At 43.2% G+C, this 27,670-nt stretch overlaps 2 protein-coding genes across 6 annotated transcripts in view; both read right to left on the bottom strand.

The window, feature by feature from the left end:
* Positions 1-784: 784 nt before the first annotated feature.
* Positions 785-2,937, bottom strand: LOC122537834 (methyl-CpG-binding domain protein 2). 3 transcript variants are annotated; one of them, XM_043671436.1, is made up of 5 exons: positions 2,657-2,937; positions 2,338-2,479; positions 1,936-1,989; positions 1,251-1,463; positions 785-981 (listed from the first exon to the last, which is right to left on the bottom strand). In XM_043671436.1, the coding sequence occupies exons 1-5, from the start codon at positions 2,785-2,787 to the stop codon at positions 883-885; spliced, it is 639 nt and encodes a 212-aa protein (XP_043527371.1). In that variant the 5' UTR covers positions 2,788-2,937; the 3' UTR covers positions 785-882. The 3 variants fall into 3 exon arrangements, with proteins under 3 accessions (XP_043527371.1, XP_043527370.1, XP_043527372.1); XM_043671435.1 differs by having other exon boundaries at positions 1,218-1,463; positions 2,657-2,933; XM_043671437.1 differs by lacking the exon at positions 1,936-1,989 and having other exon boundaries at positions 1,218-1,463; positions 2,657-2,928.
* A 535-nt stretch (positions 2,938-3,472) lies between these two features.
* The window catches only part of LOC122537828 (protein groucho-like), a 171,720-nt gene continuing 147,522 nt past the window's right edge, over positions 3,473-27,670 (bottom strand). For all 3 annotated transcript variants that reach the window (XM_043671429.1, XM_043671430.1, XM_043671428.1), the window contains 6 exons: positions 9,587-9,709; positions 9,226-9,508; positions 8,591-8,846; positions 7,722-7,997; positions 6,488-7,091; positions 3,473-6,264 (listed from right to left, as the gene is read on the bottom strand). In XM_043671429.1, coding sequence (XP_043527364.1) covers positions 6,157-6,264; positions 6,488-7,091; positions 7,722-7,997; positions 8,591-8,846; positions 9,226-9,508; positions 9,587-9,709 — 1,650 coding nt within the window. In that variant the 3' untranslated portion in view covers positions 3,473-6,156. The remainder of the gene's footprint in view (positions 6,265-6,487; positions 7,092-7,721; positions 7,998-8,590; positions 8,847-9,225; positions 9,509-9,586; positions 9,710-27,670) is intronic.

Genomic DNA, 27,670 nt, shown 5'->3' with positions numbered 1-27,670 from the left:
TATATCGTGGTACGTGTATCAAGGTGCCTGTTCTTGCATCCTCAATGTCATTGACTTTCGCGGTCTGTGAAACTTTCGCTGATCGAAATCTTTCAATAGGCGACTCTTTTCCCAAGCTCGACCATAATTTAAAACCGGCAGTCGAGTTCTCTCTCAGAAAAGATTAAGCGTCACGTGGTAGAAAAATCGATTCCGCTGTTGACAAATTCCGATCCTTCGTATAATGCTCCGGCACGAAGATATAAAATAGAAACGAGCCGAAATAGGACGAGATACATATGTCGCGTGCTTGTATGATTTAAGTCCGTCTAATGGACGAGGCCGATATATTAAGAGGGCATATGGTACGGTTGCACGCGTGTTCCTACTTTTTCTCGCACGGAACCGTTCGCTCTTCAAGGATCATTTCGTGCGGTCACGTTTCCGGCCTGTGTGAAGCCAGATGCAGTTTCTTTCCCGTCAACATTGTCGAATCCGAGGAATCGTCGAATTCTCGTGGCCGACCCGTCTCAATTTTCTTTTTCTGAGTACACTGAAAATTCAGGCAGATGGCGAATGATCACGGCGGTCAAACCGTTAACATTGTCCGCAGTATATAACGAAAAGCGAAATTGGATTTTATAGCGCAACAGCTGCACAAATCCTTTCTCCACTATCGAACGCATTTTATCGCAGTTCCGAAATTTTTTTTCATGGAACTACTTCGTAAATTTATCGATGTAGTTTACCGAGTAATAACTCACTGTACATGTATTGTAGACGTATAAAGCCACGTTTCCTTTTATTTACAAAACGTTTATTATAAAAACCGATGACATAATTTATAATGAACTTAGGACTAGGGATGAGCGAATTAAAATACATCTAAAACAATTGTACAGCTTATGTAGGAATTGCTCGTAAAGCATCTTGCAGCTTTTTTCTTGCGAGAGCGACACGATCCTCTTGCCTCTTGATGTCTTCGTCGGCTATCGACACTGCCTGGAACAAAAGAGAAACTGATTTTATCGATTTCACTTTGACAGCAGCCACGTTAGATGCTTGGTTGACGCCGTCTCTATTGTTTTTGTCGATATACCCTTTCAAACCTCCAGTACATAATTATTTACATTCGGTGTAACAATAGGGTGTTGGATCGTGTGCTAAAGTGTATTTAACACGTAACACGCGTTGATTTTAATGTAGCACCCTATTTTGTATCTAAATATCTATTCTACCTGTACGAGGGGTTGATCGGGATTAAGAAATACCCCGGGATTCTTCTCTAAAGCTGTCTTCGAACCCGTTTGTCCTGTGACTGGTTGAGACGAAACGTGCAATGCAGTTGCAACACTTTGAAGCAGCGTTTCTTCCGTAATATACGGACCGACTGGCTTTAAGCTTTTTGGCAAGTCCATTGCATCGAATTCGAATCCATCTGGATCGCATGCCCTTAAACCCTCCAAACGTTTCTCCCAAAATAACTGCAAGATCGAAAAGACTGTTTCTGTACAATCAATAACAAGTATTTACGCAAAACAATAACATTACTGTACATATATGAAATAATAGTACGTACTTAGCACACAGAAAAATAATCTAATCACAAAAACGATATGTATCTGCTTCATAGCACAAGCAAAATGATAATATACTATTAAACACTATCTATTTTTCAAAAAATAAACTGTATGCATTGTATGTTGATCGATAAAAAATGAAGAATACATAAGAACATAAGACTTAATACTTTACACATCTTACACTAAACACATATTTGTTATAAGTCAATTTGCTAAATGCTTGCATAACAAAGGACTTTGTAATGATACATGCACTACACAACTGCTCTTGGACTAGTTGATAATTAAGGATGCCTGATTGTAGACACTTTGTATACAACATTGTCCGACACATTAATGATTAATTCCATAAGTACATCGAACAATGTATTACCTGCTTAGGCTTATCTTGGGAGCCATATTTGCCATCAGTTTTATCGGCTCCTTCCTAAACGAATGATTGGATGATTGAACCATGAGAACTTACAGGAAACATTAAACGCCAGAATTAAACCATACAGTTCTAACAACTCTGTAGTTTTGTTACAATAATACAATATTTTGGGATATTACTCTCATGTGCAAAGGGAATATGATACATTTATTACCACAGAATAATGGTGGCTTTATATACATTGTGAATTTCTGGTGAATGATGTAATGAACGAGAAAAAATAACATTGAACTTGACGTTTCATCTTCGTGTGCGTTATGAAGGTTAGAAAATACTGACAGTATACATTGTAACACTTTGATGTGTATGTACAGATAAGAAGAATAAATAACAAACACCAACTTGTTTTGGTTTTTCCTGATTTCCGTGCTTGATGTCCTTCACTTTTCCTTCCTGCGTTTTGTAAATGGTTACTGGTTGTTTAAATATAGACGCAGTTTGCCTTATTGGCGGCACTAACGACGCGTCATTTCTGACACCGCGACTGGAAAGAAATATTCATCGTATCATAAGTGAGGTTAGGATCAGCGACGTTGTATGTTCCGGCATCAATTGCGATCGATACGTCGTGAATGTAAAACACAGGGCGTTTATCGGTTTCTGCAGACCGTGCATGATCAATGTGTAACGTAAAAACAAATTCCCAAGATGATGAACGTACCTGTAATAATAAACGTCAACCTTTCCAGTCGATGACAATTGATTTTGGCTTTTCCTCGTGGCCTCTTCCCTGGTCGGCCAATTCGTTGGCAGCGCTGACGGATACTTCTTTTTCTCCACTGACATGTTCATTTTGCACAAGTGTTTATTTCAATATACACTCGCACGTTTCTCAAAATTACTTAAATAATTAGCGAATGTAAGCTCGAACCAGCTATCGGTAGCCATATTGATGCGTTCGGCTAAATTCCCGTATGTTAGTGTAGTTATCGGTTCGAGTAATTAGCTACGTGGTGGCGGTACTATCCACGCAGTTGTTGAACCTCTATCCCGTAATATTTACTCTACGATATTTCAATTTGCACTCAATTTTGTTTCATCTTTCTTTCATGAAATTATTTCACGGATAACGAAAAGGTAAATTATAGTATTAGTACTTTATGTCTTAAGTATAATATTAATAATACTGGTAATATCAACAGTCCGAAACATTTGATTACTGACTGTGGGATCAATGGATTCTGATTTACAAATAACTTCAATTCAAACAAATTTATTGGACAAATTGTAGAATTATTAGATGCTTGAATGATGAATTTGATATCATTATTTTCGTTTACTTTTTATTGTCCTTTTTTTTGAACGGAAATCAAAGCTTCAGATGTACAAAGGGAATAATGGCGGGAATGATAATAAAACTCACACGTATATAGATATAGATGATTTAATTGTTGAAAGAAACAATTTTCGCGTAGCTATAGGAACAACATGAACTGTGCTTGGAAAGGATTAACATTTTTTTTTTTTTTGTATTTTCATTTCTGCTCTGGTTGGAAACGCATATTTCTCATCGCTTTCGTACACACGGAGTGCAAATTGCGAGCACGAAGACACAAGTCAATGAAACGCGGAACAGAAAGTTGGTTAGCTTTTTCGTTTAATTGCAGATGTCAGATCACGATTTTTCGCTCTGTTCTTCTAGTGCATCTGTGTGTATTGGGTATGCAACTGTATGCGGGTATGCGTAATTAGTCACTGTAAAAGAATATCGATTCTGTACAAGTTAATCCATTAAAGAGATAATTAACTATTGAGTCTTCTTGAGGTATCGTTGTTTCTATTGGTCTATCATCGGAGCTGTGCTCGCCGAAAATCTATTTGCTTTTTATACACTTTTTTCTTCTATTTTTATTTTATTTTTTTATTTTTTATATTTTCTTTTATCGTTGCAACATATAATTCCTATTGATCTTTTTATTTCCCTTTATGTTTTCGCGGCAGTATATAGCGTTGATTCTACGACGATCACAGCGAATGTAAAACGTGTGTTGTCTTCCTGTAACAAAATATAAATCTCCATTATGCATCCCCTGCTTTTACCGTTGAAGATCCGAATAATAACACGTTATCTAATATCCTAGTAATTTCATACGCCGAGGTAATTTCATACATCCTCAGAGGTATCGGAGAAATCGTTAACCGCGTGTACTTGGCGCAATTTAATTTCTTTTGCAACGTACGTGTGTCTCTCGTTAATTCACGAGTCGCTAACAAATTAAACCTAAGGGCTCATCGTGTGGAACAGTCACAAAAATATTCTTGTACGAACATTCCGCGAATAAATGTGCTCAGGGGGGAGCATAAATAGCCCACGTGCTTCTATTCGTGAATATGGGTATAATTGTTGATGCCTCATGGCAGTAAACGGTACGCGATCGTGAGCATCTGCTTCTTTGAAGTTTATATTTCATACTTTGATTGATTCTTCGTTGAATATGCTTGAATTTTGTTGCACAGGCATGAAACTATTCTTTGTGATGTCGGTACAATACGTAAAGTACATCGTACACAGTTCGCTATAAACATTATCAAACCAGAGAGATTCAGTTGATAAAGTATAAATAGATTATCGAAAATAGATTTGCACAATATATACTCATATACTCATATTATACACAATATATACACTGTATATATTATACAGATTATAGATTATATATTATGTATATATTATGTACATAAGTATTACATCATGCAAATACTAATCATTTAAATAATGATCACATTTTATTTCATTGAGTAATGATAGTAATAAAATTCTTTATAGTACAGCGTAAATAGATACTGATTTGAATATTCAACTTTTGGTCGATGATCGCGAACAAGATACGATGTACTATAAACATGTGACTCGTAAAAAAGATAAATATGGATTTCATTTAGCGGTACCAATTACAGTGTGACAGAAAACATTTGAATCTCTTTTTGACCGTTCTGAGTCAAGAGATCAAACGTATATATATACTATTGTTTTTCTCTCAGCTCCCTTCCATGCCTTTCACAATTTTTCACAGTTACCGTAGAACACATAGTTACGAATGGTAGCTGCAATACCGAGATATAGAATAGCAACGAAAGAACGAAAATATTTGTAACTGAACTTTCTATACGAGTACAAATTTCGGGGGTAAGGGTTACGTTTTCTTTTTTTTTTTTTTTTTTTTTTTTTTTTTTTTTTTTTTTTTTTTTTTTTTTGTTTTCTCTTCTTTTATACTTTTTCTCTTCGTAATGGAAATATCCAAGGTCATGCAAAAACCCAACTTCCTTTACACGATCGAAATTACATCGGTTCAGTACAGACCTACGTATTCTCTATCCTCGAATTAAAACGTTCTTGCTTCTACACATTGTGTGTTCGATATATTTTATGTAGAATTCTGCAACACGGCACACACATTCCTACTTCGACAGATCTACACGCTAGCTAGATCGTGGTGTTCCGTACACACAATTTTCCTTTTAATCTGCCTCTCAGGCATCTCAGTTCGTTCTTTCGTCAGTCATAATAAAGCACGAGGACATCACGGTGAAAATGTTAATAACATTTCATCTTGCGTCTCTCACAAGTCGCACGTAATGATACTTTTATCATAAAACTCTATATTACATTAGTAACATATTACACAAGCGATTTCTCGTCTCGAAGTCGAACACAATCGCGGATCACAATCATCCAAGCGAACGCATATAAGTCCCATTCATCATCAGCATAATTATATGCCGTTATCTTGGCCTATTTATAACTATACGTTCTATACAATCTTAAGTAGCTAAAACGTTCTGCCACCTATATATATATGTATATATATATATATATATATATATATATGTATATAATGTAACTTCAGTTCGGCCCGCAGCTTCCTCTGGTCTTTTATCTTTCTGAAATAGCGCGGAAGCTACTGCGCGCGTGATTCAAATTTAACAAATATAACACACGCAAATGTATCACTTTTAGACTCACAAAAAGACTATTTTCTGTCATAATACACGTTTTAGAGTCTCAACTTTTGAGTCTTCCGTGCATATTCTTGGAACAGGCTTCTTCCATTTTCTCTAAGTTTCTAAGTTTGTTTTTTGACTTCTTCTATGCACCAGTGTTATAAAAGCGTCGCACACATGACATTCAGTAGCTTGAAACTGTATCGTTCAGCTGACTGTTCAGTATATCACTTCGTACACCGTAGCTTTTTTATCACCCGATCCAGTCACGATATACTTATCGTCCGTTGAAATATCGCAACTGAGTACTGACGAAGATTCCTTCGACTGCAACGAAACAAAATTACCATATTATTAGGTGAAACTAGAAATTGGAAATTATTTCATTATTATAATTTCATTTTATTATTATAATCGTTTTATTCCGAGATATTCTCGGAACTAGATCACAACGTATGATCCAAGACTTAATAAACATTTGATCAACGACTTCGTCACAATGGTTCGCGCTTGCATGTAGTGAGAGGAGAGACTAGAATTCAAATTTTACCTGGAATATCGAGGCACCGTACGGTGTACGCCACGCGTTCAGTAAATTGTCCTTGCCGGTTGAGACGAACCACTTGCCGCAAGTAGCGAAACGTAACGAAAGTACACAAGACTCGTGCAAATGAAGCTGATATTTGTCCGGTTTCGTGGCGTGCAGCACCTCGACGTTCGAGTTCTCCATTCCGACAGCCAACCATTCGCCGGTTGGACAGTAACCGAGGGAGAATATTTGCGATGTGAAATCGTGTTGCTGAAGCTGTCTGCCTTCCCGAAGATCCCACGAGCGCACCGTATTGTCTAATCCTCCGGTCCACAGTTTCGAGCCATCTGCGGATATGTCGATGCAGGATGCGCCATCCGTGTGACCTTGGAATTGCCTGAGCAAAGACTGATTCTGTATATCCCAGACAGCGATGTTACCGTCGCTGCAGCAGCTGAAGCAGACTTTCGAATCAGGCGAGATGGCCAGAGCGTAACACGCTGGCGCGTTCGAAGTCAGTTCTGCCTTGATCCTCGGCGTTGGACTTGCCAGATCCCAGATACTTAAATTACTTGCTTCACCACCGACGATCAGAGTCCTACCGTCTGGTAATAGCTTCACCGACCTGTTTAATAAGAGAAGGTCGGTGTTAGTTTACGCAATGGAACGAAGACGACGAAAGAAGCATATCATTATAAAAATTATCCAATTGCAAAGCTAATATTAGACTTCAACTACTTAATACAGATAATAATTATCGATTCGTCTCTTCATGAATAAGTCATCATTTCCATTAACGATTCGTATTAACCTATGCTCTTAATTGGAGCTCCGGACGTTAAAATTCCATCGTTAAATTCCTAATAGTCATGCTGAATAAATAATAGCAACCTCATTAACGGATTATTATCAATCGCACGTTTTATAACAAAGTTAGTATAATCAATTAATTAGTCGATCACCAGTGTCTAATGTAGATTTGTTTAAATGGAACGTTCCGATACATTGAGTTTCAAGCAATTAACGTAGCCGAGATAAGAGGCGGAGACGATCGTTTCAAACTAGCTAAGTGACTTGACTAGTTTCTCGAAAGGTCGAAATTACACGTATCGCGAGTCGGCAAACGAGACCGCAATGGCGGTCGTGGAGACGCGAGAGGAGACACTAATCAGAATTTATTCAGCGGCGAATCTCGCGTTTGCCAGACGGTGTGGAAAGTTAATGCGACGTTGTGCGAACGTAACGTTTAACCAACCTGATGTAGTTGTCTCGTTGCAGGCAATCAAGCTGCGAAACGTGTTTCGCGCTGCCGCCGCCACCCTGATTGATGTCCCAGACCTTGACGCATCCTTTGCCACCGGTGTAAACGTATTTAGTCGGATTCGAGATCGTTACCGCGCACACTACCTCGCCGTGTGTCAGGGTATTTATCTGGCGCGCATGGCGCGGTATTCCTTGTCCAATTAGAGCGTCATGAGGGAACGGAACCGGCTGCATCTGGCCTTCACTCGATACGTGGAAACTGTACGCCCTGCAAGACAAAGAAATTTTATTACCACATTTTCTTCTACCCGTAATCGCGATACTTTACGATTTCCTTAATGGACGTGCTTGACGACGTGACTTTCGCGACGTCTTTGTTTGCTTGTTGCGCGTGATTATTCGAGTTGACGACAGACTGGGATTATTCGAATGATTAGATCGTGGTTTATTTATTTAATAATCGTCGATTGTACGGTTGGCGTGGTGAAAACGTAGGATGGTGATTATTCGATAACTACGAGGATTAATTAAGAATTGCTGGTTGTGTTTTTTAGTACGAAGAAAACATAGGAAGATTGAAGTGAGATTTTCGAGATCGTTCAAGATCATCACAGTAATCTGGCAACAAGATTGAAATAAGTCATCGAGAGATGCTCGGTGATTACGATTTTATTACGACGAATCGAGAAGTTTAATTCTTTAAATATGCATATTACACAAGATGAGACAACATTCTCAATCTTGTTAGTAAGTTAGCTGCTGAAGTGTATAAACTTTCTACTGGAAATTTCCCAATGAAATTGGGAACGTATTAAAGCTCTGAAGGAAGAAATTCATCAACGGTGCGAGAAAAGCACTTACGGTTTGCCACCGGGTACACCGAGAGGTCCAAGAGGTGCCCTCATGCTTCCGTGAGGATCGTAGAGTTGCTGAAGAGGCGGTCTTGCGGGATATCCATTCAGGGCCGGGGGATAACCCAGCACGTCCACATGAGGTCCTGCGGGTGGATGATGTGGCGGCGGATAGTGTGGCGGATAAGGGCCGACCGCCGAAGCCGAGACCAGTGGTTTGCTGGAACTCGATGGTTTCAGACCACCGGAGCCAGAGCTGCTACCACCTGTCGACCATACATTCATCGTCAGACTTGCTAAGTATTTTCCATCAGCGTGATTGGCACGAAAATTCAGAATACCACCGTGTCAACGCAAAACGGGACCGGGAATCGTCGTTTATTTGATTTAAATGAAATTTCTAGAATTATTTTGGAATTGAGAAAATTAATTTGGACAGAGTGGCAGTGAAAAGACACTTTGACGATAATGGCACCAACTAACAATACATAACTGCAATATTGCAGTGACAAGAAACTATAGGACTATAGGAAGTCTATAGTAAAATACTACTTGCTCCAATTTTATTCTGACGAATGAGGAAAATTGTACTGAATAATTCCACTTGTTACGATTCTTAGAAATTAGCAGAGTAATAATAAACACCTGCAGACGTAGGTGTGACAGGTTTGGAGATCGGTGTGGTAGGTTTCTCTCGTTCCTCCATCTTCTTAGCCGAAGGTGTGCTCGCGTTGCTGCTTGTACCACTTCTTGGCGACGGTGGTGGCACTTCTTTCTTCACCTGGCTGCTCAAAGGCACCGATGACGGACCGAGTTTGTCGAGGCCATTTTCTCTAGGTGACGACGTGCCGTTGGCCGTCGGGCTCGTTGGTCCCTCGCTGGCATCGTCTACCACCAAGTCCTGGTCGCTCTTTTCGCCATCGCTTTGCTATCGGGGGAAACGTGTACGGCTTTATTAAGGTATACCATTGATAGGAGAGCATGGAGAACCATCCTAGATACCTACATGGCCTATGTCCTTGTCCTGCTCCTTTTTCATCTTCTTCAGTGGCAGATGATCGTGATGCTGGGGGTCGGGCGATCGCGGCCTACTGTATTTTTCGCGTTCCGCTGGCGATATCGAGCTTCTCTGAAACAACGTAAAGAGACGAACATTCAGAGGACTGGGGAAATTGGTGACACTATTAAACTTTATTATTATAATATTTTGAGTATACACCTAGTTTTCTTATATCTCGTTAATATGATCCGTAAGATTGCGGACCGTAAAATGAATCTCTAAATAATTCTAATCGCTTCTCATAATCTCTCTCAGTTTGACTGGCAAATCAAGAACGATAGCAATTTTTAGATAATGTCAAGACCATTATTTCGCTAAATCACGCGTCAGATTTATCATAAACACAGTTTGTATTTCTATTCAAATATCTCGAGTCAATTGACGTGATTCGAACACAGCAGGAGGGAAATATTGCTTCGCGCAGTTTCGACAAATCCGTCAGATCGTCTCCGCGATATCATCAATCGTTTATCACAGACAGCTATTGTAGTATAAAAGATACGCTGTCATGTTAGATATCCATCAAAATGCGCATCTGCCGGAAGATGTTCGCTCACGAGGAAGAGAGGTGAAGGAAGCCGTAAAACGAGCGTCAAGATCTATCGCGAAAAGTCATTCCGAGATTGTACACAATCCGCTTCCGACCAAGCTAATGCGATCTCATCAATTTTGTCGAAGCTCTCTTCTCGGACGAGAGTTCGTCGTTTTGGCGAAGGGAAGGTAACGAAAAACGTCGGAAATCGTTTCACCTGTCTCACGATTAAATAAAATATTTGCCAATTGATGTACCGAGGAGCAATTGAATTACGCGCCTTTACCTCCAGCAATTTCGCCTGACGTGCTTGCTCTGTCGATGTGAAAAAGCGACGGAGCAAATAATATCGAGAAATCGTCGACACGGTTGGAATGACCGGTTGTCGTGAAAATTTAGACGCTAGGATTTTTATTCACCCTTTATCCGGAAAATGCTAATAATTTTCCATTCGTCGATACTTTTCATATTTTCGCTCTGACAAGAAAATGGATTTTTTTTAGGCCATCATTCCAAGATGATCCGGGACGATCAATTAACTCTAAAGAAATTGTACGCTCGTCAAAATATTGTCGTTTTCAAAAAATTAATTTCTACCGAAGCAAAAAAGAAAAAAAAAAAAATTTATTCAATCTTTAAAAACTGCCAAACATCTCTTAAAAGAAGATGATCCTCCTGGTAACATCTTTCGTCCCAAGTTTCAACTACCCACTTTACCGATAAGTAGTCGCGATTTAGATAAATTCACGCTTCTCCCTGCTTCCACTATCGCCGGCCTATTAATTCTCAGACCTACCTTCTCCCTCTGTTCGATTTTCTGTTCCCTCCCCTCTTCACCCCCACGCAGAATAGAGACACGATAACAGCGTAGTAGCGGAAGGTTGCGCGTGAACGCGCGCCGAAAATGTCTGTGGAAAACGGAGACGTCAATGCCTACCGAGAGACAGGGGAGGGTGGTGTCCCGAAAGGCGTCGAAGATATTATCGACAGGAAGTTTTACGAGCGACAGTTTTGTCGTCGATGCGACGACGTCTCTCTTCAACCGTCCCTCTTCATCCACCTAAGCGACCGTGAGCCTTTTTCCTGTCCCCTGATAACTTCCCTGTCCCCATCCGTGGCAGCAACACCGTAAACTACCCTCTCTCGCGGCCTCTCTCGACCCCGAAGTAAATCTCCTCTTCTCAATTACCCTTCGTCTCTCATCCACTGCCACCTCTGGCTCGGTCCATTACCCCGACGCCCCTGTGTGGTGGTGGTGGTATCATCCCTTGCGAGCAAGTCGCACGGCGCGTCTAGAGGACTTGTGCGCGTTGTTCAAAATGAAATGAAATACACAGAGGCAGAGAGAGAGAGAGAGAGAGATCACTCGGTGGTGATTTAGGAAACCACTAGATACCCGGTCTTTTTTTCGAAGGACGCGTAGTTGGATTTCTTCAGGGGAACGGAGAAAACGGTGAAATTCAAGAAGTTAGGAAGTAATTGAATTTAGAAAGGCTGACAATTATTGGCAGATTGTTACTTTCTACGTCCTTTTGATAATCGTGGACTTAGTGATGATTGATATAACATTGTAAAACACGAAGGTTAATATTTATAGTGGGAAGAGATAATTAAATTTTTGGACAATGCGGGATTGGACGATTTGACGTTTCTGTCAAATAGGATAAAATTCGTGACACAGAGAGTTTAAAACTTACGTTTAATGCTTCTAATTAGTTAATTACAGTTTCACGTTTCACACTGTCGGAATCGACAAAGTTTCGAATCGTGTGTCCGACAGACTGGAGACGTACGACGTCCAATATTGGTAAATCTGGTATTAGAAGTAAAATATCGACAATTCGTATGCTCGAATCCATCAAAATTCCACCAGCCGAGAGTGAGGGAAAAACTGCGAGGCAGGTACGAGAGACGTTTCGTGGATAATACATATCGAGGAGGAATAAAAGGCGTGTCTGTGGCACACGGCGAGGACAATCGGGACGACATCGAAAAATTCACCTTGACGAAGGCCTGCTCGTCGGAGAGGACTAGTCGGTTCACTCGATAAAAAGGGAGCGAAGAGAGGCCCCGGGGGGTAGTGGGCATACGAAAGGGAGCGAATTCCCTAGAAAGATGCAAGAAAACACGCACACGACCGCGTTGAGAACGACTTCTCAAAGGAAGGAATCCCCGGGGGAATCGTATTATGTGCTTCTCGCTCGACTTTTCTAGAACGAAAGCGGCTGAAGTAGGATCCGTTTCCACTCTCGCGGGAGAAAACGAGATACCTCTGGCTCTCCTTCTCGTTACCCGCGTAATGGCCAGTCACTATTTATCCGGCGCGGAGCCACGAGAGTCGGTCCAGTTACAACTGTCGCGTTCCTAGAAAGGAAAGCCCTTCGGTCAAGAGACAGCACGAGTGTGTGTATATATATATATATATATATATATATATATATATATATATATATATATATATATATATGTTTCTTAGCGCGCTCCTTTTCCTGGATAAATCGACGGTAAAAAGAAAACATGTACGAAGAAGGCCGCGGAAGAAGAGAGGAAGACTACGACTCGTGGATATTTCCGAGAACGATCCCCGAGATTCGTGCTCTCTGACTCTTTCTCTCCTCCGAGGGGAAACGGAACAAAGAGGAGAATACAGCAGAGAAAGAGAGAGAGAGAGAGAGAGGCGAGGAGACATTATCATAAAAATGCGAGGAATCTCGAAGATGTTGGATTTATGTCGGAACGGAGATGGTTAGCGCGAGATAAGTTTCGTAGAATCGAGAGTAACAGGCCTCGCGCGGATAAAACGAACCCCCGGACGAATCGTTGTTGCCAAAGTTTCCACGTGTCATGGAATTTTTATGCTCGCTCTTGGCCTTCTTTCGCTTCTGGGCTAAAGGCCTCTCTCTGTACACCCGATATGTTCGCCTTCCGGACACCGGGATGTACGATATGTTACGTGTACCATATACGTAACACGTAACACGTAACACGTGTTGCGACAGTTGTTTCGACCCTCTCCGTTATTTACATTTCGCGCGTGTTTTTTTTTTCTGCTTGCTCGAGCCGCGCGAGGGTTCGGTTACACCAGAAGAAGACACACATCGCGCGTACACGTACACGTTTTCTGGCGAAGCTACTTTTTCCCTTGCACAATACGTTCGATTCCCGACGGTGTATTCAGCGGTCTTATCTACCCCGGTGCAAATGCATCGTTTCCCTTCTCGCCATTGAAACAGCGAAAGCACTTGATGCTCTGTCACGAGAGAAACTTTCTCTCTCTCTCTCTTTCTCTCTCTTTTTCCACCCCGTTGCTATTTCTCACCTCTCTCGCCACGTAGCACGGTCACACGCCGTGGAGTATTCCAGCGGAGCGAGATCCGTGTACGTGTGTACACGGAGAGTTGGCAGTCCAACCTTCATTCGCGTAAGTTTACTTACACCTAGCCCGTCGGGATCGTACCGGCGGCGGCAGCCTTTCCAGTAAAGAGGGTTCGCGCCACGATCAATATGGGGGTCCGCGTACCTCTCAAAGGGGTGGCCTGAAAAGGAGTGAGAGGCAGAAAGACGCCAGGGGGAGAGGGCCGTTGGGTACACCGTAGATATATAGACTTTGTAGTGTTAGGGACGACTTGGTCTGCCGGCAGGCAACTTGGCAAGCAGCAGCCAACAGCAGAAGCAGCAGCAGCCAACCATCGAGAAGGTGGAACCAGAGAGACAGGGACGATGTGGTGGCAGTTGCTGCGAGAAGAACGAAGAGAGAGAGAGAGTGGGAAACATAGAGTGCGGAGAGGAGAAGGGAAAGAGGAAGAGGTCGGTGGTGTGCGTGGTATTGGGGTTGGTGGTCGGAGCTATGAGGGTGGTAAGTAAGTGAGCGACTCCTTCACCACGGCGCCTCGTCTCAACCCAACTACCCTCACCCATACCACCGTACTCAGCCTCCAACCTTACGGATATATCCCAAGCCACCGACTGCCTCTCTCTCATCCTCCCACGCTCTGTGCTCTTCCTTCCTCCTCCCTTTCTGCCTGCCTCTACTACGGCAAGTAGTCTCCTTACTACTCACCCTACCGGTATTCCACCTCAACCAACCCACGCTGTCTGTTTCCCTATTCCTCACTCCACCCTCGTCGTAGCCAGGACCCCGAGAGAGGAGGTTACGAACCGGAGTCGCGTCTCCCAAGACCCCGCAAACCCCAGTTGGTACAAGATTGCACCCAGAGGTTCTCAACGTGCTCCGAGACTGGCGAGACTGGATCGGTTCTCGACGCGTGAAGCTGAAACTTGCCGGTTGTCGATGGTCAAAGTATACACGGCGATCAAGTGCTTTTTAACGAATACACGCGACGATCGCATTAGTGTTAAACCTTGACTACGCAAAGTACGTAATCTTGAGAGCAGATTTTTATTTTTATCCAAAGGGGGAATTTTAGAAACTGCGTGGAATATTTAGAAATCAATCTCTCTCTCCCTTTTTTTTTTGGCAACGGTAAGAGTCTGAAAAGTTATGGCAGAAATTCTAAATTCTACCACAACTTTGCGATTTTGCTTGACCCGCGAATGTCCAAACATTTTAAGAACACTTCCAACACCAATAACTTGAATAATCTAACTATCGAACGAATTTCAATTTCAACTTCACTCGGAAAATAAAAGACCTATAAAAACGATCGCTTCGCCGACTAAACAACAGTATCCCGAAATAATTTCAGAGGAGAAAATATCCTTGTATTTGGCTTCGATTATTCGAACGACAGATCAGGTCGCGATCTCGGCTATTTTTCCGCTTTGAAACGGTCATTAATTTCCTTATCAAAACAGCGTCAAGCGAGCAATACACGGTCGGCGAAGATTCATCGAGAAGTTGACGCGCGCAGGCGTAATTCCGTCGGTTCCCGGTGTGATTACATTGGACGCCGACCTCACTCGAGGATGCATGGAATTTTTAATGGCCCCGCCGGGAATACCGATTTCTGAAATCAACCACGTGTCACTGGGTCACCGCGTGCATCCATCATCGCGGCAATTAGTGGAACGCGCGCGCTTTTATTTCCGCTTGCGCCGCTTGATATCCTGGCTCGCCTCCCCTATCCTCTCCTTTTTCTCGCCCAGGTCGAATCTGTTTTCCCTCCACCTTCTCGTTTTCTTCCCTTCCCCCGTTCTCATCCTGCCCCAGCGCACTCTTCCTTTTTCCGCAACCGTTTCGACCGTGAGAATCGTGCAGCTGATAGCAGGAAAATGAGAAGCGCGCGCGCGCGATCGTTTTCCACTTTGTTGAAGCGAAAGAATCGCGCGCCGATGACTCGATTTGAGAAATTTCATTTCGAGACTGTGATTGCGCTCCGCCTGGGAAATACGGTGCTTGCAGAATATTACGTGGCTGGCCACGATTTTCGCTTTCCCATCCCGAGGAAAACGATGTGTTCCTGTATCTTTCGACAAGTATTACAATCGTACTTTCTTTCTTTATGAAAAATTTTCTTAAAAATTACGTGATTTTTTTTTTAATCACTTGATCATTTAATTGGAATTTGCCGTGTCTAATGTAAATTTTAAAACGATCGACAGAGAGCGGTAAAGAAAAATTCGTAATCGCGTGCAATTTTATTGAATGTTAACTCGGTTTACTTGCAAGCTCTGGATCCCAAGCATCCAGACGATTTCCTCTTTAGATGCGAAAGGAATTTCAATAAAATTCTAAATTATCACGGACAAACAAAGCTCGCAAAGCGACTTGATAGAATAAATTTGCAACATTTTCTTTCAGTTGTATGAATTTAATCGCTCGCTTCGAAGCATTTTCGTAGGCCTGCCAAAGCCGATCGATGTAAAAAGTGCTTCCTTGAGAGGATTCAAAATTGCGCGGCGCGCCGAAGTAGTTGCGAACATTTATTAGTCAGACAGCCGCTGTTTGACCAGTGGTACGCCTGAGCTACGTTCGCTTACTGCGCGTAATTAATCGTTCGGGGCTGTTCGCTCTTTTCCAGCGTTCCATTTAGGAAACTGACAATCAACACGGAGCCCCGTTTCAGTTCCATTGATCTACTTCACTGAATATATACTTCGTACCATTAAGAGTTAACCGAAATGAACAAGGCTGAAATTTTGCGTAAATAAGATTTCTTTGTACAAGTACGTCGAAAATAAAGCAATAAATTTCATCCAGTTGTAATTAAGTCGATCTTACCGATGCATCTTAAATGATATTGCTAACATATTCATAATAAACGAGGTCTCAACACATCGTGGAATAAATAAGAAAAGAGCGGGTCACTGAAAAGAGCATTAAAGCCATCTGGCACGGAGGTGAATTAACCGCGCATTAGCTCAAGATCCACCCGTTTAATAGAATCTTTATCTTACACCGCCCTGTGTCAGAAACGCAGTTCCGTCCCGTCTGTCGGCTACACGCGGCAAACGATGTCGCCAATCGGTACAAAAATTCGCGGCAGGATGATTTATAGGTACAGCGTAAATAGCGTGCCGCGCGTTCACCCTCTTCCCAAGTTTCAGTTCTCTCTCTCTCTCTCTCTCTCTCTCTCTCTCTCTCTCTCTTTCTCGCGTTGTTTTTTCTTCCGTTTTCTCGCACCGCACAACGTTCCGCCCTCTTTTTCTCATATCCCCGGTCTCTTTTTCTCACTGTCACCCAACCCATTTCACTCTACCTTTCTCCCATTCTCTGTCTCTCTGTTTCTCTCTCTCTCTCTCTCGTTCGCTCGCTCTTTCTAACCGTCCCTCATCGGTGGAGCCAGGAACCCTGCGGTGGAATTTGCATTTTTAAATTAACTTGCCTCTGTTTGCAGCTATCTCGGCGCGGCGCCGCCACCGTCGAGTCCCGAGCTTTACAATTTTATGCAACAACGCGCTTCGAGTGCTTCGCCACCACCCCCTCGGCATACCACTCTCTCTCTCTCTCTCTCTCTCTCTCTCTCTTTCTTTCTCTATCCTCCCGGTCTCTGGCTGTCCTCCGGTTCACCACCCACTTCAACTCACCCCCTTCTCTCTCGCCGTTGCACGCCTAAACCCCCTCGTGCCTCTTGCCCTTGTCCGCAAAACCCGTCGCCAGGTGATCGATATTATTGTTATCGTTATCGTTCGAGCTGGAAGCCGGCTACCAGTTTGCCATTGACGTTACCGTTGCGGCCAATTACTTCTAACCACGACAGCGACGGTTTTACCGCGGGCGGTGGGGGTGTGTGTATCGCTATCGCGAAAACGTTTCTCTCCCTCCCCCTCCCACCGCCCCTTCTCCCCCCATCCGAAAACGCAATATGCATCGAATCCCGGCCCCGGGTATTCCACCGGTTTTTCCGTTCGTTTCGTTTCGTCTCGTTTCTTCGCGGCCGCCGGCTACCTCTACCGTTTTTCCCCAATTTTCCTTTTTTTTTTCTTCTTTTCTCCTTTTTCCCCCCGTTTTTTTCTTTTTTCCTTCTTTCTCGCTTGCTCGTTTTGTTCCCTCGCCTCGCGTTGTTGCCCGGCCCAGGCTGCAGATATGCATTCCTCTGCGGACAGGCGCGCTTTATTGAATACAGAAACCGCGACGATTGCCTTCTTTTTCCATTAGACGGCCACGGGGGAGAACGTGGCATCGCGGAAATTGACCCTAACCGATAGGAACCGGTGATAGGCTCGCTGGCTGGCCGCTGGGTGCCTATAATCGCGGGATGGACGGGGCAGATATTTTTCGGAGATTGAATTTGTCTCGTCGATAACTAACTTTCTCGTGGTGCTTGAACAACTGTGTCTCTATACATATACATATATGTTCGATTGGATTCGTCGAAAAAATTGACTTGCGACCGGGTTGACTTGGCCGATACGTTCGTTTCGTGAGTGGGGAAAAAAAAAAAAAAAAAAAGAAATACGTATCTGGCGGAAGAATTGTTTTTAACGTGACGATGGATGTACCATGTTCGCAGTCGGTTCAAAAGGATCGCTCAAAACGATCCTTGCGTTGCAGGTACATTTCATCGATAAGATTTACGCGCGCTTTCGTTCTAGTGTCAATTTCAGTAACGACTTAATTGGGAGAAATTGTTTGTAGAAATCTTGTCGATTAAATCAGCGGTTCTCAACTTGTGATACGCGTAGCTCCGGAAGTACGCGAAAATAATGTAATTGAAAATGGTGAAAAACACCAAAAATAAAAACACAGAAACAATGGTACAGAGTTTTGATATACAACGAGAGACTTGTGTGAACGTTTTTGACGACTGGAGGTTTATTATAGAAGAGAGCATTCATAAATGAAAAGTCGAATCAAGGGATACAGGAGAAGAAAAAGGTTGGGAACCGCTGGACTAAGCGATTAAAAGAAATTAATAAAAGTCATTTCAAAAGATTTCAAAAGATTCTAAAATCCCTCCCGCAATAATCCAGCGTCGAGCAAAATCGACTCAAAACTTCCTCTTCGAGGCTTTGCTCTTTCACGTTGCATGACACGCGAGTCAAGAATCAAGCGGAAAAAAAGAGAGAGAAGGCATCTCACACGCGAAACTGTGACCGCAATATGTCGCCGAAGAATACCCATCCGGCCTGGATAGAACCAGGTCGTGTCAGACTTTCAGAACGAAATTTCTTAAAGACACGGAAGCAGCGAACAAATAATAAGCGAAACAGAAAATCTTGTCGAACGAGGCAACGTACGAAGAGAGAACGCCGAGAGAAACGACCGAGAAGTAAAGGAACACAAACGGAATGGCCGTAAAGCTGCATTCCACGTTATCCGCGAGCAAGGGGGAGGAAAGAAAGGTAATGGGGAAACATTTTTATCGCTTCGTCAAACGGCAGGTAGATAGAAACGGAAAGGAGAACGTAATCGGAACAAGCAAGCAGGAAACGGCGTAAGGAGGGGACAAACGAGCGGTAGAAAGGGAGAGGAGTTCCGGTTGAAATTGAAAATCCCGCGCGGTGGATTACGATCGTCGCTTTATTTCGCAAGCTTCTTTTCTATTATCTCTCGCCCGTTTCTTCCAGTGTTGGATTTACCGCGCGGCTTCCTTGGCACAAGAGAAACGAGAAGGAACGGGAATAGAAGTAGGATGAACAGAGAAATCGTCTAAAGGTGGGATTTTCTGTAATAGTCACAGGAATTTATACCGACATAAGAAAGAGGGAGAAAAAAATGAAGCGTGTTTCGTCCAATTGATAAAAGAAAAAATTCGTCCCATCTGTAACGCATATTGGTTTTCATTAAATCACGGCGCGTGAATTTGAAGAAAAAGCAAACAACGAAACAGAAGAAAACAGAAGAACGAAAGCTTAAGTATGAATGAATGAATGAATGAATGAATCTTTATTTCAGCCTTTTGACCTAGAAATAGACCTCAGTACTTACATTATTCTTTACATTTTGTTTTCCCTTTTAATTCCCTTAGTTCCCTTATTTCTTTTCCCTTACATACTAGTATTGCATGCCAGACTTTAACCTAACCTTATACTATAAACTATAGACTAATTGGACTAATAGAAAATGATACATGCACAATGCCTTGACACTTAATATATTTCTCTTTGGTTTTGTATTTTCTACGAAAGCTCAGGTAATGTTTCGTTACAGTTGGGGGAAATTTCAGGCCGATGCAATATTTGAAGATAGGGGAGTGGATAGAGAAAAAACACAGGGGCGTATTCTCTCCGGTCGAAGGCAAACGAAGAAACGAAACGAAATGAGAAGAAAAGAAATAGAAAAGAAGAGACAGAGAGAATGCACAGTCGATCGAATGGATCTGCAGCCTTCTGCGAGACCGTGAAGGTAAGAGACGGAGAGGAAAGGGAGTACGAAAAACACGGAGTACGAAGGAGAGAAGAGGAGGGAAAAGGAAGGGTAGTAGAGGAGCAAAAAGGTGGCACGCAACAATGCCCGCGAAGAGGCGCATTCTCGCGCGATTACCAACGCGCGATCCGCCGACCTTAACGAATGACTTCGTAAACCGTGGGCGCTTTAAGGTCGTTGTGCAATGTAAAAAAGCCAGTTAATGGGCGTCCTGGTGGGACCGCCAGGAAAGGACGGACATGGCGAAAGAAACCCTCTGACAGACAGAGATGAAGATCGAAGGAAGGCAAAGAAACGAGGAAGAAGAGAGGGAAAAAGGAAGAAGAGGATCACGACATGGCTACTCGTCACCGATCGAACCACTGATTTATATTGGCCGTATATTGCAATGAAAGGACGATGAAAAGATAGATGGATAAAAAAGAGAGAGACAGAGATAGAGAGAGATTCTGCTAATATCGCGAGCTGTTACTAACGCCGTACTCTTGCCGGACACGTATGGTCCCACCACCGAAACGGCCTCGAGATTGCATGTAAGAATCTTGTTAAACGATCCTGCCTACTTTCCATTCTACACGTGTTGGCCTCTGTGTGTAGCCGCGGCTGACTATCGATAATAGCTGAATTACGGTCGCGGTGAAAATAGGCCGTATATTCGGTGTTTCCAACACAGATGTGCCGCGATATACTCGACGGAATATGGAAACGAGGGTGGACGAGGGTTGGATGATACGCGGTGCAACACGGTGTGAGCCGATAATCGGGATCGAGACACGTTGCGACGAACACCGAGGTTCTCCACTTCAAGGAGAAGAATTTAGTGCAGGTCTGATTTCTGATCCGAAGTTTTAGATCTCATTGAAAGTAAGAGATGTCTCGATGACTCTTGCGTGGCTCCAATGTTTAACGATTACAATGTTGGACTTGTCGAAAACAAAACGAATATTAATCGAGCGAATTTAAAACGTTTGATTGATGATTACTTTGATTTGAAATAATAAATCATAGCTGTATCATTTTATTTGAAGTGATGCTCCGTAAATATATTTATTGCTGGTAGATGATGTAAAAAAAAGTTTGTCGAATACAAAGGGTTAAAAGCTGGTAACAATTTAAAACACACACACACACACACACGCACACACGCATACAAAAAAACATCCCGCAGGCCAAAACATCTCGTCAACGTTACTTTCCGGCAATCCGGCTGGACGGTCTTTCCGGAACACGCTCCCCTGGCACTTCCGGGTCATTTCCGTGGAAAAAGATTCAGAAAACACGGCCTCGTCCGACTCTCTGGACGATTATATTGTGAAATATACACGGAGACGTAATTACGGGACGGTCGAAGAGCACGGGTGGCCCCAGGCGGAGTTTTACGGCCGTCTCATTAAATTACGAACTAATTACCGGTTGGCGAATTATTAAAAAGCTTAGTCGGCCGTTAAACGTGCCGCGAGTCGTAAAAGAGAGAGGCTCCGCCACGCTGGTGAACGCGTGTGCGTTAACCACGCAGCCACCCTCCAGAGTTGATAGCCCGCTGTCCCGCGGCTCGAGAGCCTGCCATCCCCTAACTTTAACTCGTTGGCAAACGGGAAAAATTAATTTTCGCCCAAATCAATGTACCGCAACTCTCTCTCTCTTTCTCTTTTTCTCTCTCTGATAAAATCCTCGTTCTCAAAGCGAATGCCAACCTTTCGATGATCATCGTTGGAGTTTTGAAAAAGAGTGCGAAATTGTTGCTGTTTTAAAATACGAAAAGTTTAAAGCGGTTCACGACGGTTTTCGGAAAGGATTAAAATGTCAATTAACATACGTGCGTATAGATTCGACTAGGTTGTCGAAAAAAATTCGCTTAAATGTGAACACGTTTGTTCAAAATAATGAGTTTGGAAGATGAAGAAAGTGGCAACAGCAAGAACGATAGGTGCAATGTCAGTGAGACTTTTAACTGCTATTTTTCAATGTAAATAGAATAGTTTTTTGCTGATAAGTGTTCAAAATTTAAATATTTAATAATAATAATCTTAATAGATATAATAAATAAAAATTTATTAAATTTGATTATTTCATATAAAAAAAATTTCATTTTAATATGAATCTAAATAATAATGGTAATATTAAATAAACTGATATTTATAATTTAAAAATTTTAAATTAAAAATAATATATAATTTTCTAAAATTTAATTTTATTAATAAATGAATAATAAAACATAAAATAACTGAATATAAAATAGAAAATAATATAAATTGTTTTATATTTAATAAATTGTTTTATATTTAATAAATAAAAATTAAAATATTAAAATATTATTAAATGATAGAGAACATGTAGAGCGTGCAAATAATTCTTTTAATGAAAAATTAATATCAATATAAATTGATATAAAAATTCTATTTATAATTAATGAAATTATTATGTGAAATCAGAAAGCAACGAAACGAATCCAAAGAATCTCCTTCTTCAACTTTCCTTCCGAATAATCGTCCGGGAACTTCAAACGAAGCCCTAAGTTTCCTCGGCGTTTGCCGAGGTGAAACACGCTTCTACGCACGTGTAATTACATCGGTTACCTGGTAACCGACTTTCCATCGCGTTTGTCTGACAATCTTGGACACGGTATTTCGACGCGATTGCAAATCGCGTTTCCAGCTGTTCGACTTCAACAGCCGCCGGTCCTGGAAACGCGATCATCTCGAGACGCGAGACGAATCGCGCGGATCAGTCACGCCGCCCGCGGCGTTCGCGCGGTTTCCAAGCTTTCGCGCTAACAGACGACACGGAGGGAATAGATGGAGGGAATTTCTTGCTTTCGAATTAAATCAAGCGCGCTCGCTTGCTCGCTGAAAACGCGTCTGTGCGCTACGCTACACGATGAACGCTTGGCGCGTAAATATCGGCGCGCACGAAGCGGAACGAAACGCGAGCCGAACGAATCGATCGTAAAAGAGCGAAACGAAACGATTCGCTGTCGCCGTGTGCTGTTGAAATTGGCCTCGACCGCGCCTCTCTGCTCCGAACGATCGCAAACAGGCCCCGCTCTGTTGGGCCTCTTCTCTCTCTCTCTCTCTCTCTCTCTCTCTCTCTTTCGTGCTTCGCCTCGAATATAAGGGGCACCATACTTGCCACGCGGAATCAATTTAAATTCTATTATTACCGTTTCCGGCTCGCTTTCTCCTCGTCGGAGAACATCATCGCGGCTGTTTCGCGCGGACGTTTCGTTCCGCTCAATGTGCGACTCGCGATTCGCACGACGCTTGTCCGCGTTGTTTGATTACTTGTCTCGCGAACGGTCGTCTCCTTTTAATTCTCACCGAGGGAGAAAATAATTGTACAATTATAATTGTTTTTGTCCTTGGTTACGGAACGATATTTAAAGAGTTGAAGTATTTAACGAGAAATTAAAAATTCGCCTCGAAGTTTTACAGAAGAGGAAATACGCTACAGAGTTCAAATTTCACCTTGTCATTTCAACAGACTGTTTTCACTTTGAGAATCGACTCTCTGGTTAATTGTTTTTAATTAATACTTGAGAAACGTTCAGTAACTTGTTTCGACACTTCAAATGGCAATATGGCACTTGAGGAAACCGAAAAAATTTATTATCAAAATATATCTGCGATTCCTTAGAAACTGAACACAAAAGACTGATCGATAAAAATTATATTCATTATTATTACGCACAAATTCACCAAAATTAATTAACTAATATCGCTAAAAAAAATGTTTGACTGGACTATTTGAAACAAATCAAAAACAAACAACAATAGGGATAAATTAATTAATATTTAGCATATATGTGTATATAAATTCATTTACACAAAATTAATTAATATGTACCATCGTCAATATCATATAATAAATATAAATGTATAAAGAGATATTTCTTTTCGGAGACGAATAGCAAGAAATTAAGCTCATTCTTTTAATTTCAGTCTATCTCATTAATCCCATTAAACTCGGAGTACATGCATATACACTTCATCAAGAATTCCAAGACACCACGTGCAGTGAACAAGAGACGGCGAACAGTCGAACCTGAGAGAGTCTTCAAAGGATTGTTATCTCCGTATAAACAATCCTCTCGAGTGTCTCATAAAAAAAGAAAAAAAAAGAAAAAAGAAACGATGCGCTACTGTTGTTACGTACTTCTGTTTCTTCGGGTTAACGAGAAAAGTGGCCATTAACTTCCGTTCTTCTCGTACATGCCGGTATTACCATGATTTCCATAACAAATCAAGACGACGACGACGACAGCACGATCAGCGTGAATAGGGAATTTATCGAAAAGAGAAGAGAGATGCGTGGCGCAGAGAGATCGAAGAGAAACACCGGCGGGAAGACGTCGAAGAAGTGGCGCGGAGTATCGGGGATGGAGAATAGGGGTGGCAAATGTCATTAAGGCAGCGTGATGTTTTTAATTAATTAATTCGCGGCAGCTACGGATTTACCTTCTCATAAATTCCAGTGCGGTGCGTCGGCAGCGAGGGGGGCTTCGAGAAACCATCGTCCTCCGAGGGACGATATAACGAGGGAGACGAGACGGAAGGAAAAAGAACAAAGGACAGACGAAGGAGGGTGTGCTGCAGAGTATTTAAAAATATTAAGTACCCCCGACGGAGACGGATATTAAGACAGAGCCGTGAGGTGAAATCAACGAAGGGATGGAAGGAGGGCGGCGAAGCGAAAGAGAAAAGGTTGGGGGGGGAGAGGGGGGGGGGAGCAACAGAGGGAGTAGGTAGCAGTGGCGGAGGATGGTGGATGGGGCGACGTCGACGGTGGCAGAAAGGAAGCAGAGTTATGGGATTGAAGCGCGGCAGGAAGCACCGGGGCTGGGGATGTTACAGGGGAAAGGATGAGGGGAGCCAAGTTGGTAGGGGAACGTTTCAATTAGTAATTAAAACGTGCCGTGCTGCTACCTCTAACCCTGCTATCTCGACTTTACACAGTGGCTGCTGCCTCTCTTATACTGTCGTCGTCATCGTTGCTGCCGCCGCCATCTTGTAAATTAATTAATGCGTTCCTAACGAGATCAGAGGTGTCGGTAAGGCAGCCGAGGGATCGGTAGTTCTCTACCCTGTCCGCCGAGAGGAAGAACAACCCCCTCGATGTTTCTGGAGATGAGCGTCGTCGTCTTCAGGTTGGTGAGTAGCGTCCTGAGAATCCACTTCTGTTCTTTCGCATCGGTACACACAGAGCGTCTTGTACACGTGCACGCCTTTCTCTCTCTCTCTCTCTCTTCCTCTCTTTCTCTCTCTTTACACTTATCCCTGGCCGCGTTTACTGGCTAAATTCTCACCCTCGATTTTCTTCAGTCTCGCCTCGCGCGTACTTCACGAGTTCATCGATCGGTCATTTACTCCATTTTTTTTTTTTTTTTTTTTTTTAATTCTCACCTCTACAAATTGCAAAAGAAGAACAAAGACAAAAGAAAGTATCGAGTAAAAAGGAACTTTTCTCATTTTTAAACGGACGAGCTTTTGCCACCCTGTGTCCTCTCTCTTTCTCTCTTGAGTAGAAGGCAATCGGTAAAGGGGTCGTAGTACGAAACTCTCGCGTGTCACGGCATCCTCGATCTCACCCCTGTCCGCCGACTGCCTTTCCAAACGTTCAATCAGGAACAACCCTGGCCGAGGAGTGAATTAGTCGGTTCCGGGGATCGTAGGCAAAGGTTACCGGGTGCGGAGTGGAGAGGGTAGGGAGAGAGCGGTGGTTGCAGGCAATGTTGGCCTGGAGTCAGTGTCAGGATCTCTCGACCCTTTCAAACCCTTTCATCGGCGCTTCACCCGCTTACATAATGCAGCCACTCTAATTAAAATAAATTACACTCTCGCGTCAGTTCGCTCTTTTATCCGTCACGTCCCCTTCCCCACCATCACTGGCGCGAGCACGTTTTTTCACCCTCGTTCCGCCGCTTTTTTTGCACCGCACTTTCGACCACCAGCCACCAGCCAGCGAGACACATCGGCTAACGTAACAATCCACCCCCTCTTCTCTCTCTTTCACCCTCTCGCTCGTTTATTTGCACTTTATTCGAGATTTAATTTACCGACCTCCGGGCGACAGGCTCGTTGGTGTGTGCTCGACTCTGTGATGGGATTAGAAAAAAAAAAAAAAAAAAAAAAAAAAAAAAAGAAAAAATGAAGACCGGAGCGGGAAAAGGAGAAAAGGCCAGCGTCAACAGAGGGATGAACGGCGAACTCGCATGATCAGAGAAAGAAAAGCGGAAAAAAGAGAAGAGACTTTCGAACAAACCAAAGTGTCACCGTCCAGGTACCGCTTCGATAATATGGAACAATCGACGGGCTAACATCTCCGTTGAGGCTGATTTTCGAGGATTAGCGAGGCTAGCAACATTCTTGAAGAAAAAGAGTCCTGAAACATCCGATCGGTACTCATAAAGTGCCAGTGGCTGCTGCTTGTCGAAGCAGGAAATCGATAATTGCAGTCACGTTTGTCCGACGAGCATAAATCGAGAACGATCTTTTAAACTTGGCCAATTGCTTCGTCTGTACCTTCGCTTTTACCTTTCGTTGTTCCGCTAATTAACGCTGAAAACTCAATCAGCGGGTGAGAACGAACCTACGCGACCTGAAATTATTAAGGCTCGATATCCAGGGCTCTCTGGTCTGCGGTAACGGGCGTGGATAAATGACAAACGGCGACGACTGCCGAGAGAGAGAGAAAGAAATCGCGAGCGAGGCCGAACGAGCCTTTGATCGGTGTGAAACTCGTTGACCGGTCGCGCGCCCTCCTCGAGGATATTCGCCGTCTCGCTGTCAGTTCGACCGTCCTCTCCCACCCAACGGCTGGTTGGTTCACGTTCCGCGAACGAATTAATGCGGCGCCGTTTCTCAAGCACTTTTCTCATTGGCATCGAGGACCCACTCGCTTTCGCGACAATTTGCCGCGAGCTCTACTCGGATCGGCCGTAAGTATCGTGAAATTCAATTAAGTTCGTGCTCGTGCAACTCGAGGGATCCCGACTCGGTCCTTCTTCGACCGGCAGCGCGCGTGCACTCTTTTCCCCTGGTTCTCGCCAAGCAGCAGCAGCAGCAGCAGCAGCAGCCTGTGAACGCTCTCGTTTGGAGAATAAAATGAAAAAAAAAAAAAAAGAAGAAGAAAACTATTTATACCGTGGCGTCGAGACGACGATAAATAAATATTCCAGAGTCGTTTCAGCTTTCCTCTTCCTCTCCTTGTATCCTCTCGCTACGCTTTATACCGCGTCGCGAGACGGGAGAACAGTAGTAGTCGCCACGTCTCGGATGTTTCATGAATTGGTTATAAGCCGACACCTCTGGCCGAGTCTGGCCAAGCGAGGTTTCTCTGCTTCGACTCTTCGCTCACCTGTCGCGTCTATTTCCCTCGAATCCTCGACTCGCGCCCCCGTCGACGACGAAATCGCGGCACGCGGCTTTCGCGCGGAGAAACATTTTTCCCCGGATTGCGAGAGAGGAAAGTCCCGGGAAAGAAACATCGTCTATGGAGAATAGCAGCGTGTCAGGGGTGGGTGGCATGGGGTGGGTGGCGAGACGGAGCGAGCGGAGAGAAAAGCTTCTTCCTTGCCAGGAACGACAAGACAGAGCTTACCGGTGCACGAATAATAACGACTCGCATTCTCTTCCACTCGTCGTCAGTTTTCGATTCGAGATACCAGAGACAGAGAGAAAGAGAGAGAGAATTTTCTCCTCTACAACCACCCTCCCCCTGTTCCTAGCTTCTT

This window comes from Frieseomelitta varia, unplaced genomic scaffold (assembly GCF_011392965.1).
Source record: "Frieseomelitta varia isolate USP_RPSP 00005682 unplaced genomic scaffold, Fvar_1.2 scaffold_933, whole genome shotgun sequence".
NCBI classification, from domain to species: Eukaryota; Metazoa; Arthropoda; class Insecta; order Hymenoptera; family Apidae; genus Frieseomelitta; species Frieseomelitta varia.
This window is presented reverse-complemented; position numbering and strand designations above follow the sequence as displayed.